The following is a 15,023-nucleotide window of genomic DNA, read 5'->3' as shown; positions in this document are numbered from 1 at the left end:
TAATGATTGACAAACGCGTGGTATTAAACCTTTTTATTTCTGTAGGCCTATCTCATATTGGTCACTAGTAGCCTACTCAAGGTTGTCAAAATAATTTTGTAATATTCACTGTGCAATGTAAGGTGATTGAATTATATAGGATGTCAGATAGTAATATAATTCATGTTTGTGTTTATTTTGGGATTTTTAGCTGGTAAGAGGAAAAATATTATCAGCCCTGTTTCTGTTCTGACCAACATAAACATAGCAAATACTAAATTTCACATAAACGCTGTGTGTATGTCTGTCTCCCTCTGCCAGATCACCATAATCACCAGATTTATAGAAATTAAAGTTACCATGAAATCGTGAAATAATACCATTTTAATGGAATATTGTAGTAGGCTATCTATTATAAATGATTTATCCATGCTCATCATTTTTTAAATTCGTGTGCCCTTGTAATCTTTAATCAAAATATATTCTCCCTCCCTCTTGCAGGACATCTCTTCTCTAATGATGTGTTTACTGTCGTGAGGGCGGCACAACCTGTCACTCATGAGATCGACCAATAGCGATCCAACGGTCCAATCAATTCTCAATGGACAAAATCAAGTCCCGCCTTACATTTTTTTTCCTATAAATTTTTTGTTGTTGTTGTTTCACTCAGATATACATCACAATAAGCATGTAAAGACTATCACGACTTCTATTTTATGTCGACTTTAAAAGACAGACTTGGACATTTCCTACATTTGTCTGTCCATTTTTGAGGGTTCAGGAGAGGGACTGATGGTTTAGTTCAGTGAAGTTCTGTCTACAAAAGAAGAATGCATAGAGTTGTATGGGGTAAAATAAATAAATAAATTCAGAATTACAATTAAAAACATATGTGATTATAGTGAATGGGGATCCTGTCCGAATTAACCGAAAAAATCTGAGTGCAATTTGCTGTGAAGTCTTATTTCAGCACTTCACAGGGTTTTAAGGTAAGCTTTCAGCACAGGATTATGGCAACCTCACCCACTGAGTCGGATTACATTTGTTTCCTTCACAGTTGCTCAAGATGTTTCAGCTGTTATTCATAATGCAAGTTTTTTTGTTTTTGAATTATACTGGGTAATTTTATGTTCCGACTGTATATGATGTTAGGCCTGTTTCATGTACAAAAGAGGTGTGTATTCGCATTTCAGAGGCCTTGTTAAAGTTAGCGATAATAATACATCAGCAAAATAAGCCTATTTTTTCCAGCTGAACTTGATGAAAATGCATTATAAAACAATTTATCTACATGATCGTTTGAAATATAATCTTTTATGCAGTAACACAAACAAATGGTGTGTAAATGGTAGTGTGCAAGTTAGATTACCGGTAGTATTCTTTTCAGTAAATCTGGCTGTATGATTTTAGCAGAATATTCTGCATATGGGGTTTGAAACATTCTGTGTAGATTTGTTAGCATTTATATGGAAAAGTGAGTGTCTTCCCTATGTAAATAAAGTATTTATCAATAGGATAACTCTTATGATCACCAAATCTGCATTTATTTGTCAAAAGTACAGTAAAAATGCTGTATTGTCAAAATACAGTAAAACAAATATTATTAAATGTTATTACAATTTAAAATAAAAGTTTTCTATTTGAATATATTTTAAATTGTAATTTATTCCTGTGATGGCAAAGCTGAATTTTCAGCATCATTACTCCAGTCTTCAGTGTCACATGATCCTTCAGAAATCCTTCTAATATGCTGATTTGCTGCTTTGAATAACTATGTATATTATAGTGTACATAAAATGAACTTTTAGCTCATATTCAGACTGTTTTAATTTAATACAGCAATATGACCGTCTGAAAGACTTTGTTGTCATCAAGAATGCAAGATTGCAGAGGCCTAAAGTTGCTATTTTAGTCTAAATCGGAAACAAATATAATCGTATTTGTAATGGGTGAGGCTGATGTAACCTCTTGCTAAAAGCTTTTCAGATCTTTTCAAGTGATCTGTGTTGATTTTAACCTTAACCCCAATGCTGGACACTCCCAGATGTCTTCTATAAAAGTTCCTGCTCAGCTCCCTCACAGTTCCCCTCTGTTAGAAATCCATCGAGGGAAAATGGACTGTATATTGCTTTTCTCCATCTCAGCTGTGCTGCTAAATCTCTCTCAAGCTTTTCCTGCTACGGTACGAGCTGCACCTTTCAGTGTTGAGCATCTTCAAAATGTACTCACTCACTCACTCACTCACTCTGTATCTGCTCTTTCCACAGATGCTGCCCACTGGTCAAGGTGACTTTCTATTCGACCCTCTTGCGTTCTTGTGACCCACAGAATTGCACATTTTGTATGTCTCTCTTATCAGACACATTCAGATAAGAGAGATTTATGCGACTCTCTGTTAATGAGCTGATGATCGGAATCAGTAGTCTTAACTAATGGCAAAAACAACATATCCAATGGATCCCAAATACCAAGGACCACTGATTTAGATCAATAAATTACAAAAATATTCAAAAGTATGGTTTAATTTTGTCATTCTTTGTTCAGATATCCAGTCTGAGAAGCACAACGATATGGATATTTCCTCAAGAATTCTGGAGGCAAACAAAGGTGATTGTTTATTTATTACTTTATTATGACAATATATGTCAGAACTGAATCAACACTGACCTGGCTTTGCATAATTGAATAATTTTCCTGGTTGAATCAATGAATCATTTCCATTATATAATGGTTAATTAAAATTAACTTTATCATTTTGACTATATGTGAATATTAATTAAAATGTTAACTATAAGCTACATATTTTCATGTCCTTTTTACAGTTAAAAACATGTATGTCTTTTAAAATATAAAAAATCATTCAATTACATCATTACATTATGTTCCTTAGTTAAATGAGTGAAATGATCTGACTCTTATTGTTTTGTTTTGATTCAGAGATCAGTGACGTGCTTCTGGAGGGAGATATGGCCTTACCCAAAACGAGGAATGCCATGAAATGCTTGAATGACTACTGCAAATGGCCAAAATCCCCATCTAAAATGGTTGAAGTGCCATACACCATTGCTAATGACTACTGTGAGTGATTCGAAAAAATCCACTTGTATGTTGATCGGCATCAAAATCCAGTGACGTATATACATATACAATTTCTGGCGATTATGATAGATAACGATGAGAAGGCACTGATCGAAAACGCAATGAAGAGCATCGCTGCAAAAACCTGCGTCCGTTTTGTGCCACGAACCAATCAAGTGGACTACCTCAGCATTGAGAACCTACTAGGGTGAGCTTGACCACCCCTAAATAATGAATAGACTTTATAAAAGTCTGGGGTCAGTTTTATTCAGCAAGAATGAATTGATCAAAAGCAATAGTAAAGACATTTATAATGTCATAAAAAGTTTCTATTTCAAAATGCTGTTCTTGTGAACTTTTTATTCATCAAAGAATCCTGAAAAAATGTCATGGTTTCCACCAAAAATAAGCAGCACAACTGTTTTCAACATTGATAATACTAAAAAATGTTTCTTGAGCAGCAAATTAGCATATTAGAATGATTTCTGAAGGATCACTGTATTTCAGCTTTGCCATCACAGGAATAAATAACTTTTTAATATATAGGGAAATTATTTTAATTTGTAATGATATTTCAAAATTTTACTGTATGTTTGATTAAATAATAGAAGCCTTGGTGAGCAGAGACTTCTTTCAAAAACATTACAAAATCTTACCGACCCCAAACTTTCGAACTGTAGTGTACATTTGAAGAGTTTAACCAGACATGTATTGTTACGCTGTGATCATTTTAGTGTTTTAATTGTATTCCTTTGTTTACAGCTGTTGGTCTACTGTAGGGAGATCTGGAGGGAAACAGCAGGTGTCTCTGTCTGTGGACGGCTGTGTCTCTCACGGGCTCATTGAGCATGAGCTCATCCATTCTCTGGGGTTCCACCACGAGCACACCAGGAGCGACAGAGACCAGTACGTCCGGATCAACTGGGAGAATATTCCACAAGGTTAGAAGATGTGTGTAAATGTGGACAAATCTCAAATACTATAGAGTAAAAACAATCTTTTTATTTTAGCGTGATGAAAACCTCAGTAACAATGAACACTCGTTGTCCCTTTGCACAGCATCTGCATACAACTTTGAGAAGAAGGACACAAATAATCTGAATACCCCTTATGACTACAACTCAATCATGCATTATGGAAGGTAAAACTTCACCCATATTACTTTTGAAATCATGCTTCAGGACAGATATATAAAGTACATTCTCATGGGAATTCACTCTCGCCCTCCATTTGCAGGACAGCCTTCGCCATACAGTATGGGAAGGAAACCATCACTCCTATTCCTAACTCTTCAGTGCAAATCGGACAGAGGCTGGAAATATCTAACATTGACATTCAGAAGATCAACAAGCTCTATGAGTGTGGTGAGTACATTACACGCATGTACAGTAGTCTCATTTAGTATTTTAGACTGTAATGACTGGGCAAAGTTACTATGATGCAGATGGAATAAGGGTACATTTATTTATTTATTTTTTACCTGCAGCTCTTTAAAGTAAAGACTCGAGATCAAACCCCAGTGAAATGCTGACAGTGACTAAATAAAAGGAGTACGGCACAGTGTAAGCAAAGTACATCTTTTCCTTCCTCCTTTGTCTGTAACTTGACCACATAAATGTAATGGACTGACTTCGGTGTTGAATTGCAATAAACCTTGTTACGAGTGACTCCTGATGTGGTTTCGTGTTAGTTCCTAGCAGGGTTGAACTCCTCGAGATACTTAACAAGTTAAGGGAAAATGCGCGCACACACCACACTCATGAGTAGTCTCTATGAAAGCCTGTTTCTGCCTCAGAGTAAAAAAGCCACAATTAAAAGAAGTTAACTTCCAAATGTGAGATGTAAGGTTGCATTATGAGAAATAAATGTGCAATTACAAGAGAAAGTAGCAAATGTGAGATTTAAAGTCACAAGTATGAGATATTTGGCAAAATAAAGGGACAATTGTGTGATATTCAAAGTTGCTATTATGGGAAATGAAGTCGCAATTATGAAAATTAAAGACAAAGTATCAACTGTGAGGCTAAAAGTAACAATTATGAGAAATAAGGTTGAAGTTATGATAAATTGTCACATTGTGAGATATTAAGTGCCAATTCTAAAGTTGCAATTATGAGAAATAAACTTGTAGCTGTGAGACAGTCACAATTATGAGAAATAAAGTTGCAATTAAGACAAAGTAGGAACTGTGGGATTTAGTCAATTACGAGATATATTAAAAATGTGAGGTATGAAATTGCAATTAAGGGAAATAAAATGATAAAAAAAGTCACATTGTAAGATATAAAGTGTCAGTAGAAAGACATAAAGTCGCAGTTCTGAGAAATAAAGCTGCAATTACAAGGGGAAGTAGCAATTGTGAGAATAAAAGACAATTATGAGAAATAGTCACATTGTGAGATATAAAGTGCCGTGTGTAATATATAAAATGATATGAGGAAAAAGTCACAATTATGAGAAATGAAGTCCAATTTTTTTTTTACTTGAGCCAGAAACAGGCTACTGTACCTTAATGTTATTTACCAGTGATAGAACAAGATTACAGTTTGATGAACTCGAGCTGTAAGCCTCAGCTGAGTTAGATTAGTAACATTAGTATCAAGCTGTCATTCCTTTATTATAATGACATTAGGAAAGGAGCGAAAGGCACACAGAATAAAACATTCACTGACAGTCAGCGCATCCATAAACAAACGAGTCAGTCATGTCCAGTAGATGGCACTAAGAGTCTGATCACGATGGCCTTCCTGCACAGAATGACTAATGCTATCAGGCCTCTATCAGGTTACCCAATAAAAGCTCTTACTCATGGCAAGACTTGACAAGACCGGATTCTTATTCCCCTCTTCTCATTTTAGGCACGTGGACAGTTTCTTTTTTTGTCCCAGTAAAATCTGAGAATAACGCCAGGTGCCTTCAAAGTGGAACACAGCATATCCTAAAGCTAGCAGTTGCAAAACTTTATTCCAAAGAGGAGGACTGAGGCTTTTTTGAGGAACTACAAACCCCATAAACACCTGGACACTCACAGCTTTGGTGTAGGAGGGTCTTTCTGCTCAATGTCTCCATTTGGCGCTTTATTCTCTGGTTCATTTGGACTGGTTTGAGGGGTCTTGGGTTTCTGTTGATCCCTTCTCAAGTGTCTCCTCTGACGTCTCCTTTTGGGCCTGTCTTTTGAAGCTGGGTTCGTTTCTGGTACATCCAGCAGGGGGTCCAGGTGGATCTTCCCACTCACTGCATCTGAGGACTCGTCAATGTACGCAAGATTTTCCCCAAAGTAATCCAATGGCTGAGAGAGGACGGGATCTTTGGGTATGGCATGGAGCTTTTCCTCTTTCTCTAAATCTTTTCCGCCACCGCCACCGCCACCGCCCTCTCCCACTGGGACCCGTTCTGTCTCGGTCACCTCCGACTGTGACTCAGAGCTGCCTTCCGACTCATCCGATGAACCCGAGTAGGAGCCAGATTCAGATTCGTTCTCCTCTCTCCCGTCCTCTCCGGCTTCACCCTGACTGCCGCTGCGTCTGTGGCGCCTGTGACGCCGCTTTCGCCTGCTGCGCTTGAAAGGATCTTCGAGTTTTCCGGACATACGGAAATCCACAGACATGTTCTGGATGTTCTGAGTCCAGTCTGTGGCGTGTGCTCGCAACTCCTCCATCTGAGAGCAGAAAGTAGGGCAGGAGAAATGGAAAGGCTTGAGAGTTATGGAGAGATTTGTATGTCACCAGGAGCAGAGTGATTGAAATTTGATACAGATTTTAGGTTAATAGGAGTTGTGGAGATGAATTACGGGTGTGAGGGAAAATGGAAGGGAGGTTATCATGAAGATAGAAGGGACGGGAATTGAGAGAGAAATTAATAATCCCATTTGAGTTGCAGTGCTGAGTTTGACCAGGGAGTGTGACCAGGCACTACTCTAAACTGCACAAGACATTTGGTTATAAAAAATGTATTTGACATCATGATTTAATCATAGGCTTACCTCAGCTCGGGTTTTTTTGGTAAGAACCAGAATCCAGTTCCCGATCATGGAAAGAATGGACACAAAGTAGGCCAAACCAAACAAAACCCAGAACCACACCAGAGGCTTATACCAATGATGTTCACCTGCTTCGCCATCACCTGATGGACAAAAAATGTACAAAATACATAAAGATCAAGTCATTTATTCAAATTAAAGAGATTGTTCGCCCAAAAAATGAAATTTCTATAATCATGTCATCACCTTCATGCAGTTCCAAACCTGTTTGACTTTAGTTCTTCTGTGGAACACAAAAGAAAATATTTTGTGGATTTCAACTGTTTTTATCCATAATATGAAAATCAATGGGACCCAAAACTTTCAAGCTCCAAGATGGACATAAAGGTAGTGTTTTCATTCACTCTGAAATTAAATCAAAACAATGATTAATCCAAACAAATACAAAAATGACGAGGCAAACCTCAAAAGTTGTGAACGAGAACCAATACGTTTTGACAGTAGGTGAAGTTTGAGGGTTTGTGTCGTCATATTTTATGTAGTCTGTGATTTGATTTGAGATTGAATAAAAGGTTATTCTGACCTGTTCATCAATTATCTTATGGCTTCGAACGGAATGTACCAGTCAAATTGTATGGATTCATTTAATGCTACCTTTGTGTCCTTTTTTGGATCTTGAATGTTTTGGGTCATATTGACTTTCATACTAAAGTCAAGCTAAAATATTCTTTGAAATACACTCACCTAAAGGATTATTAGGAACACCATACTAATACTGTGTTTGACCCCCTTTCGCCTTCAGATCTGCCTTAATTCTACGTGGCATTGATTCAACAAGGTGCTGAAAGCATTCTTTAGAAATGTTGGCCCATATTGATAGGATAGCATCTTGCAGTTGATGGAGATTTGTGGGATGCACATCCAGGGCACGAAGCTCCCGTTCCTTCCACATCCCAAAGATTGGGTTGAGATCTGGTGACTGTGGGGGCCATTTTAGTACAGTGAACTCATTGTCATGTTCAAGAAACCAATTCGAGCTTTGTGACATGGTGCATTATCCTGGTGGAAGTAGCCATCAGAGGATGGGTACATGGTGGCCATAAAGGGATGGACATGGTCAGAAACAATGCTCAGGTAGGCCGTGGCATTTAAACGATGCCCAATTGGCACTAAGGGGCCTAAAGTGTGCCAAGAAAACATCCCCCACACCATTACACCACCACCAGCCTGCACAGTGGTAACAAGGCATGACGGATCCATGTTCTCATTCTGTTTACGCCAAATTCTGACTCTACCATCTGAATGTCTCAACAGAAATCGAGACTCATCAGACCAGGCAACATTTTTCCAGTCTTCAACTGTCCAATTTTGGTGAGCTCTTGCAAATTGTAGCCTCTTTTTCCTATTTGTAGTGGAGATGAGTGGTACCCGGTGGGGTCTTCTGCTGTTGTAGCCCATCCGCCTCAAGGTTGTGCGTGTTGTGGCTTCACAAATGCTTTGCTGCATACCTCGGTTGTAGCGAGTGGTTATTTCAGTCAAAGTTGCTCTTCTATCAGCTTGAATCAGTTGGCCCATTCTCCTCTGACCTCTAGCATCAACAAGGCATTTTCGCCCACAGGACTGCCGCATACTGGATGTTTTTCCCTTTTCACACCATTCTTTGTAAACCCTAGAAATGGTTGTGCGTGAAAATCCCTGTAACTGAGCAGATTTTGAAATACTCAGACCGGCCCGTCTGGCACCAACAACCATGCCACGCTCAAAATTGCTTAAATCACCTTTCTTTCCCATTCTGACATTCAGTTTGGAGTTCAGGAGATTGTCTTGACCAGGACCACACACCTAAATGCATTGAAGCAACTGCCATGAGATTGGTTGATTAGATAATTGCATTAATGAGAAATTGAACAGGTGTTCCTAATAATCCTTTAGGTGAGTGTATCTTATTTTGTGTTTTGCATTAGAAAGAAAGTCATGCAGGTTTGGAATGCCATAAGGTTGAGTATGTGATAACAGAATTTTCATTTTGGATGAAATATCCTTTTGTTTCTTGTTAAATAAAGGTAAGATGTTTAGCATTCCAAGTCACTTTGTAGTTTCAGTTCAGCCACTTGAAAACCAAATCAAACTGTCCTGTTAAATAATGTGGTCAGTGGTAAATTTGAACCAGTAATATAAAAAGATCAACCCATTAAAGCCCATCACAAGATGACTGCAGTGGTTTGTGTTTTAATGTCACGTTTCATGGAAAAATGAGGTTTTCACTGAGGGTTAACATCTTGAGTAAGAATTCAGATGCTTTCAGGTGTAAATCTCAAAATGAAATGCAAACTACTTAAACTGTTGCAAAGCGTGAGGAAACAATACATGGGAAACAAGTGAGGAAACATTTCAGGATTTCATCCAGTGGTACCTGCAACATAGTCTCCAAAGCCCACAGTTGTGAGGGTGATGACCACAAAGTAGGCTGATTCTAGCAGAGTCCAATTTTCAACCTTCTGGAAGACTAAAATTGGCACAAAGACGAAGAGAACACAGCCCAGCAGGATGGAGAGCACAGCGGTGATGACGCGCACAATGGTTGGGCTCACCTTCCACTTCTGAATGGAGAAGATAAGGAAGACTGAAGAAAAAAATCCTAATAAGCTTGAAATAAACAATTGCGACAAAGAGCCAGGAATGTGTATGGAAGCCTATATATATATATATATATATATAAAAGATAATTTCTTAAATAATAATAATTTGGCGGAAAATACTTTATATATGATCTTATTTTATAAGAAACTTTAACTTTATCTCAGGATTACCTGTTTTATTTTTTACTCTGAACTGGAAATGGACTTCCATACATGTTTGTCATGTTGGCTGAAAAATAGACATCTAATTGCTAAATGCTTTTAAACCAAATCAATTATTTGTCTCCATGCTATGTCTCCCAGGTCATTTAGTGAACTCTTTCTCTTTAAATGTTAAGTTGTCCTGTGAGGTTATGTTTGTATTCATCATCATTTACCCATAAAAGAGCTTCAACTTTAGCAATGGCGTTCCTCAGTGATGTCCCCAGATGGTCTCCAGCGGCACCCAACAGAAATCCAAACAAGGGAATGCCCACCAGTGTATACCAGATACAGAAGAACTGACCCCACGTTGTCTTTGGAGAGATGTTCCCATAACCTGGACCACAGACAAACACTTGCTGTGATCTGATGGCAGATATATTTAGACATTTCACAGTGCCAATGATCCCCAGAATGCAGAGGCCAGGCCAGGTTCTGGCTTTAACATGCAGGTGTGTCCAGCTAGTGATGTGGCAATCCCATACCGATGGTGGTGACAATGGTGCCACAGAAGAAGAAAGCGCTGGCCAGGTCCCAACTGGTGCTGAATGTGGCATTGGTGGAATTGTTGGGGTCAATTCCAACACTGATAGCCTTTGCCACCGTCTATATAGAAACAATGAAGAGTAGAGAAAAGAGATTAGACATTAAAGTTGGATAATTTCCCTATTGTTTTAACTTAATGATACATGATACAAGCCAGTGTTGCATATGACAGTTTTCTTAAAGTTAATATTTACTTCTAGGGCTGTTCGATAATAATATAATGAAAATAATCAACAATTTCATTATCAAATAAACGGGTCTGTGTGAACTCTGCCAGTGATGTCATTTTACAGTAATGAAACGTATTTCTGTGGAAATTTCTGAAACGTGCACGACCCCAAGTTGTCAAAAGCAAGTTAAAAAGAAACTATATATGAAACCCTTCAAAGAGGCTCATTGCATGTCAGTTGCCCTGTCAGGTTTGTGTGTTTTGTGCTTGAGCGCTTAATTAATTAATATATTTATATGTAAATCCATGCAAGCTTTGTGTATTATGCTTGTCCTGACAATCTCTGTTAAATTTACGTACTTAATAACACAAGACAAACAGACAAAGTGAAATGACGTTGACTAATGTTGCAATAAAAAAATATCAATAATGTTGGTAATTTATTGTTGGGTGTTAAATTAAGGTTTTAAATTGACAATATGGTTGCCAATAAATAACAGTGATTTAAACTTCTGTGAACATACAGTTGTTTATTTTTTTATAATGTAATGTTTATATTTTAAAGCTTTTTTGTGCATATAATGTACAGCATACATCTGTATTTCACAATTTATATTAGGGTCCAATTCTCACTATTAACAAACTATTGACTATGACTTTTGCCTCAATAAACTCCTAATTGCTGCTTATTAATAGTTAGTAAGGTAGTTGTTAAGTTTAGGTATTGGGTAGGAATAGGATTAAAGGATGTAAGGCATTAATATGTGCTTTATACGCACAAATACACAGCCAATATGCTGCTAGTAATATGCATGCTAATAATCAAATGAGAATTGTGTTACATGTATTTGTTTTCATAGACCTCAATTTGAACATTGTTTGGAGGAGAACACCGGATAGGTAACATTGATAGGTTTTTCAGAATATACAAAATGAAAATGTGGTTTTAAAAAATCGGATTAATTGAAGTAATAATTGACCAGATTAATCGATTAAAAAAATAACTGTCAGTTGCAACAATACTTACCACTATCAGATTCTCTAGACGGTCAGGATCTACACATGTGTAGTTGCCCAGGAACTCTTGACGGGTGGTTTGCAGCTGGACGTGGTGGCTTTCCTCATTCGGGGCCTCCAGGGCATTGAACACCAAAGCCCCCATCACTAAGTACAGGAGCACCCCAGTGAGGACAAAAAAAAGCGTGGTGGAATGCATAGCGGAACGTCTGCGAGAGTCTGTTTGTTTCTTGTCCTTTCCACTTCTGGTGCTTGTCCTCCTGGGGACGAGACTGCAGTGCAAAACCAGTCGAACCCATTAAAGAAAGTTGCAATCATTTCACAGTGAAAGCTTAAGCATGACCACAAAACAACTTTACAGAGGATTTTGGTCTAACCCATTAAAGCTGCAATATGGGTGTTGGTCTATACTTTGTCAATTTCATCCAAAGGAAACGTTCAACCACAAACCTGTCCTTTTCCTTCTCTCTTTTCCGGCTTGTCCAGCTCCGTCTGTGGCAGTTGCTAAGTATAGAGTCTCTGGATATGTATCCACACGGAAACCCCTCGACCTTGTGATCTGATTAAGGGGACACTGAGGGCAAAAGTGTTCAAGTATTCAGAAATACAACCGAAAATCAGTAATATATAAATATGCAATACTCTTCAATACTGTGTTGGTAAGACTGTTAATGTTTCTGAAAGAAGTGTCTGCACACCAAGACTGCAATTATGTGTTAAAAAATACAGTAAAAACAGTTATATTGTGAAATATTATTACAATTTAAAATAACTATTTTTTCCATAGTTTTCTATTTAAACATATTTTAAAATGTAATTTATTCCTGTGATGGCAAAGCCGAATTTTCAGCATCATTACTCCAGCCTTCAGTGTCAAATGATCCTTCAGAAATCATTCTAATATGCAGATTTGGTGCTAAATAAATATTTATTATTATTATCAATGTTGAAAAAGCTGTGCCGTTTAATATTTTTGTGGAAACTGTGATACATTTTTTTCAGGATTTGTTGAAAGATAGTCAAAAGAACAGCAATTATTTGAAACAGAAATATTTTGTAACATTATAAATATCTTACTGTCACTTTTGATCAACTGAATGCATCCTTTCTGAATGAATGTATTAATTTATTATTTAAAAACAAATACTGACCCCAAACTTTTGAATGGTAGTGTAGATATTGTTTATGTTTATATATATATATTTTATAAACCACATGAATTGTAGAAGTCTTTTTTTAGGTCCTTTTGCTGATTTAAAGGAAATGACATTGATGGCACGCCATCAAGACAAAACACAAAGCCCTGGTGCCCAATGCGAAGCTGCTCTGCATGCCTGCCTAACTTTAAACATATGTATTTTTGGATTTTGGTGGACAGTTATATTGACAGGAATCACACCGAGGGCCAGGTGGCTCCCACATGCATCATTTCACAGAGGTTGCGCCTTCACAGTCAACAAAACTCACAAAACAAAACACTTATCTCTTCTGTGTTACTTAAATGAACATCATCAGTTCATTAACCAGCTGTTAGGCAAACCAAACCTGATAAACAGGACAGAGAGGTGAATTTGGGACACAAGGAGAACGATTCACTAGTCTCAGATGATTCTTGTCAATACAGAATATGAGCTCAACTACTGAATCAAATTACAGAAAGTGAGGGTAAGAAGCACTTTAGAGTCTGTTAAGACCGTGTAAGTTGTGGATAAATGATTATGTGAAGGAAAAGTATCATGAATAAGAATTCATATATATATATATATATAAGGGCTGTCTATTTTGAGTTTATACAACTCCGTTGTATTAACTCAAATTTCTAATTTCAATAAACTCAAAATTTTAAAGCAACCAAGTTACTGACTTTTTTAAGTTAAACCAACAATAATTTTTTGCAATATATATATATTAATAAAATGTATAGATTTATAAAATGTACAAACACTTGTGACAACCTTCCCCTATCTAACTTTAACGAAAAATACAGTTCAAGCTTTCAGTTAATTAAAATCTACCTTCACTATTTAGTTGACTCTCTGAAAGTAATTTTATTGTTCACTATACCTAACAGATATTGCAGAAATATGGTCTCCCATATTTATATCACTTGTCGTGCGACCAATTATTTAATAGTTCTAATATTTTTATTTTATAGTATCAAGAGATATTTGTAATGGTATACGCTGTGGGTTATATTGAGGACAGTATTTGTGTTTATGAGTGTACGGCTAACTCCTCATGTGCGTGCAAATGTGTATGTGTGCGTGTGAGAAGCTTCAAATGTCAGGAGGCCGAAATGTCTGTGGCAGTTATTGGGTTTAGAGTTTGATTCGGAGCGCTGAAGGATCTGCTGACTGCGTAGTTGCAAGCTCACAATAAAAACTGCTCTGGCGAGCCAGCAAATATACAGACATTCTGGCAATAAGATCTACTAATTAATCAAGCAAAAGGCAATCTCCACAAAATATATATCTAATTACCACCCATGCAAGTCAATTCTACAGACTGAATGTAAATGTCCAAAGCACTTACAGTATTGTGTAAATTCACAACTTCCTATTACTGCTATATTTTAGAAGCATGCATAATTTTGAAATCATTTTCGTGATAACATGATGATTTTATCATGAATATATTATTTTACATCTTTATAATTAGACAGTCATTTTGGTTTGACTCAGTACACTAAACTTGTAACTTAACAGTTAAATTTTCATGCACAATAATTCAAAATGTACCCTTAAGAAATGTATGCAAAACATTGCATTAGTAAATAAATCTCCCAAACAGACATCACATAACCCACCAGGATGGAATAACCCATCTCCCACCTCAGAGCAGACGGTCCGGCATGTCCAGAGAACTGCAGCCGCAAACTGCAGGATTCCTTCCACAGGGTGTGTAAGTGAATGTGTGTGTGTGTGAGATGGAGAGAGGCTGTTGCTGAGTGCCCGAGAATGAAAAGGTACTCAATGAGCTGAGAGAGTGAGTGAGTGTATACGCGAGACTGTCAGCATGTTTGTGAGGGTGTTTGTGTGTGTATGTGGGAGAGGGTGGGATCAGCGGAGCAGGGAAGGGCTACTAGTAAAGGATGGAGAAAGAGAGAGAGGAAATAAAGAAAGAAAGAAAAAGGGAAAGGGTGGGGTCGATGCAGAGATTCTGAGCTTGATCAGCTAATTGGTCTTTCCCTTCGGATCATTTGTTTCCTGGCCCAGTTTATCTCAGTTTAATGGACGGGTTCCGTTCAGAAGGAAGGTTTACTTTCCACTCGGAAATGCCATTATGGGGACAAAATGTGTGCATAAACTCACAAACAAAACAAAAAAGGACTAAACATCTAAATAGATGATCCTTGGATGATTATTAGGAAACACTTTACGATGAGGTTTTATAGATGAACATTAGTTAATAGTAT

The 15,023-nt window shown here is 37.3% G+C and overlaps 2 protein-coding genes across 6 annotated transcripts; one reads left to right on the top strand and one right to left on the bottom strand.

Moving 5' to 3' along the window:
* The first annotated feature begins 846 nt into the window (after positions 1-846).
* Positions 847-4,724, top strand: LOC130074001 (hatching enzyme 1.2-like). 3 transcript variants are annotated; one of them, XM_056239469.1, is made up of 9 exons: positions 2,087-2,161; positions 2,247-2,265; positions 2,524-2,586; positions 2,917-3,057; positions 3,148-3,265; positions 3,820-3,998; positions 4,117-4,198; positions 4,294-4,421; positions 4,544-4,724. In XM_056239469.1, exons 1-9 carry the CDS (start codon positions 2,093-2,095, stop codon positions 4,549-4,551), a joined length of 807 nt encoding a protein of 268 aa, XP_056095444.1. In that variant the 5' UTR covers positions 2,087-2,092; the 3' UTR covers positions 4,552-4,724. The 3 variants fall into 3 exon arrangements, with proteins under 3 accessions (XP_056095445.1, XP_056095444.1, XP_056095443.1); XM_056239470.1 differs by lacking the exons at positions 2,087-2,161; positions 4,544-4,724 and adding an exon at positions 847-968 and having other exon boundaries at positions 4,294-4,494; XM_056239468.1 differs by lacking the exon at positions 4,544-4,724 and having other exon boundaries at positions 4,294-4,494.
* On the bottom strand, positions 3,769-14,650 carry LOC130074000 (potassium channel subfamily K member 4). Of its 3 annotated transcripts, XM_056239465.1 has the most exons (9): positions 14,415-14,650; positions 12,059-12,182; positions 11,619-11,880; positions 10,362-10,482; positions 10,053-10,213; positions 9,450-9,636; positions 7,040-7,179; positions 6,087-6,751; positions 3,769-3,978 (listed from the first exon to the last, which is right to left on the bottom strand). In XM_056239465.1, the coding sequence occupies exons 3-9, from the start codon at positions 11,805-11,807 to the stop codon at positions 3,975-3,977; spliced, it is 1,467 nt and encodes a 488-aa protein (XP_056095440.1). In that variant the 5' UTR covers positions 11,808-11,880; positions 12,059-12,182; positions 14,415-14,650; the 3' UTR covers positions 3,769-3,974. The 3 variants fall into 3 exon arrangements, with proteins under 3 accessions (XP_056095440.1, XP_056095439.1, XP_056095441.1); XM_056239464.1 differs by lacking the exon at positions 3,769-3,978 and having other exon boundaries at positions 5,656-6,751; positions 14,440-14,650; XM_056239466.1 differs by lacking the exon at positions 3,769-3,978 and having other exon boundaries at positions 5,656-6,715; positions 14,415-14,649.
* Positions 14,651-15,023: the final 373 nt, after the last annotated feature.

This window comes from Rhinichthys klamathensis, unplaced genomic scaffold (assembly GCF_029890125.1).
Source record: "Rhinichthys klamathensis goyatoka isolate OS25496 unplaced genomic scaffold, OSU_Roscu_1.1 h1tg000565l_1, whole genome shotgun sequence".
Lineage (NCBI taxonomy): Eukaryota > Metazoa > Chordata > Actinopteri > Cypriniformes > Leuciscidae > Rhinichthys > Rhinichthys klamathensis.
The sequence above is the reverse complement of the archived record's forward strand: the minus strand, read 5'-3'. Positions and strand labels throughout refer to the sequence as shown.

Excerpts from the sequence above, each read along its gene's own strand:
- LOC130074001 (XM_056239468.1), top strand. The coding sequence starts at position 2,093 with ATGGACTGTATATTGCTTTTCTCCATCTCAGCTGTGCTGCTAAATCTC. Across the intron at positions 2,587-2,916 it reads AATTCTGGAGGCAAACAAAG|AGATCAGTGACGTGCTTCTG; the intron begins GTGATTGTTTAT and ends GTTTTGATTCAG. Across the intron at positions 3,058-3,147 it reads CACCATTGCTAATGACTACT|ATAACGATGAGAAGGCACTG; the intron begins GTGAGTGATTCG and ends CGATTATGATAG.
- LOC130074000 (XM_056239465.1), bottom strand. The coding sequence starts at position 11,807 with ATGCATTCCACCACGCTTTTTTTTGTCCTCACTGGGGTGCTCCTGTAC. Across the intron at positions 7,180-9,449 it reads CTTTGGAGACTATGTTGCAG|GTGATGGCGAAGCAGGTGAA; the intron begins GTACCACTGGAT and ends TTTGTCCATCAG. Across the intron at positions 6,752-7,039 it reads CCAAAAAAACCCGAGCTGAG|CCTTTCCATTTCTCCTGCCC; the intron begins GTAAGCCTATGA and ends ATAACTCTCAAG.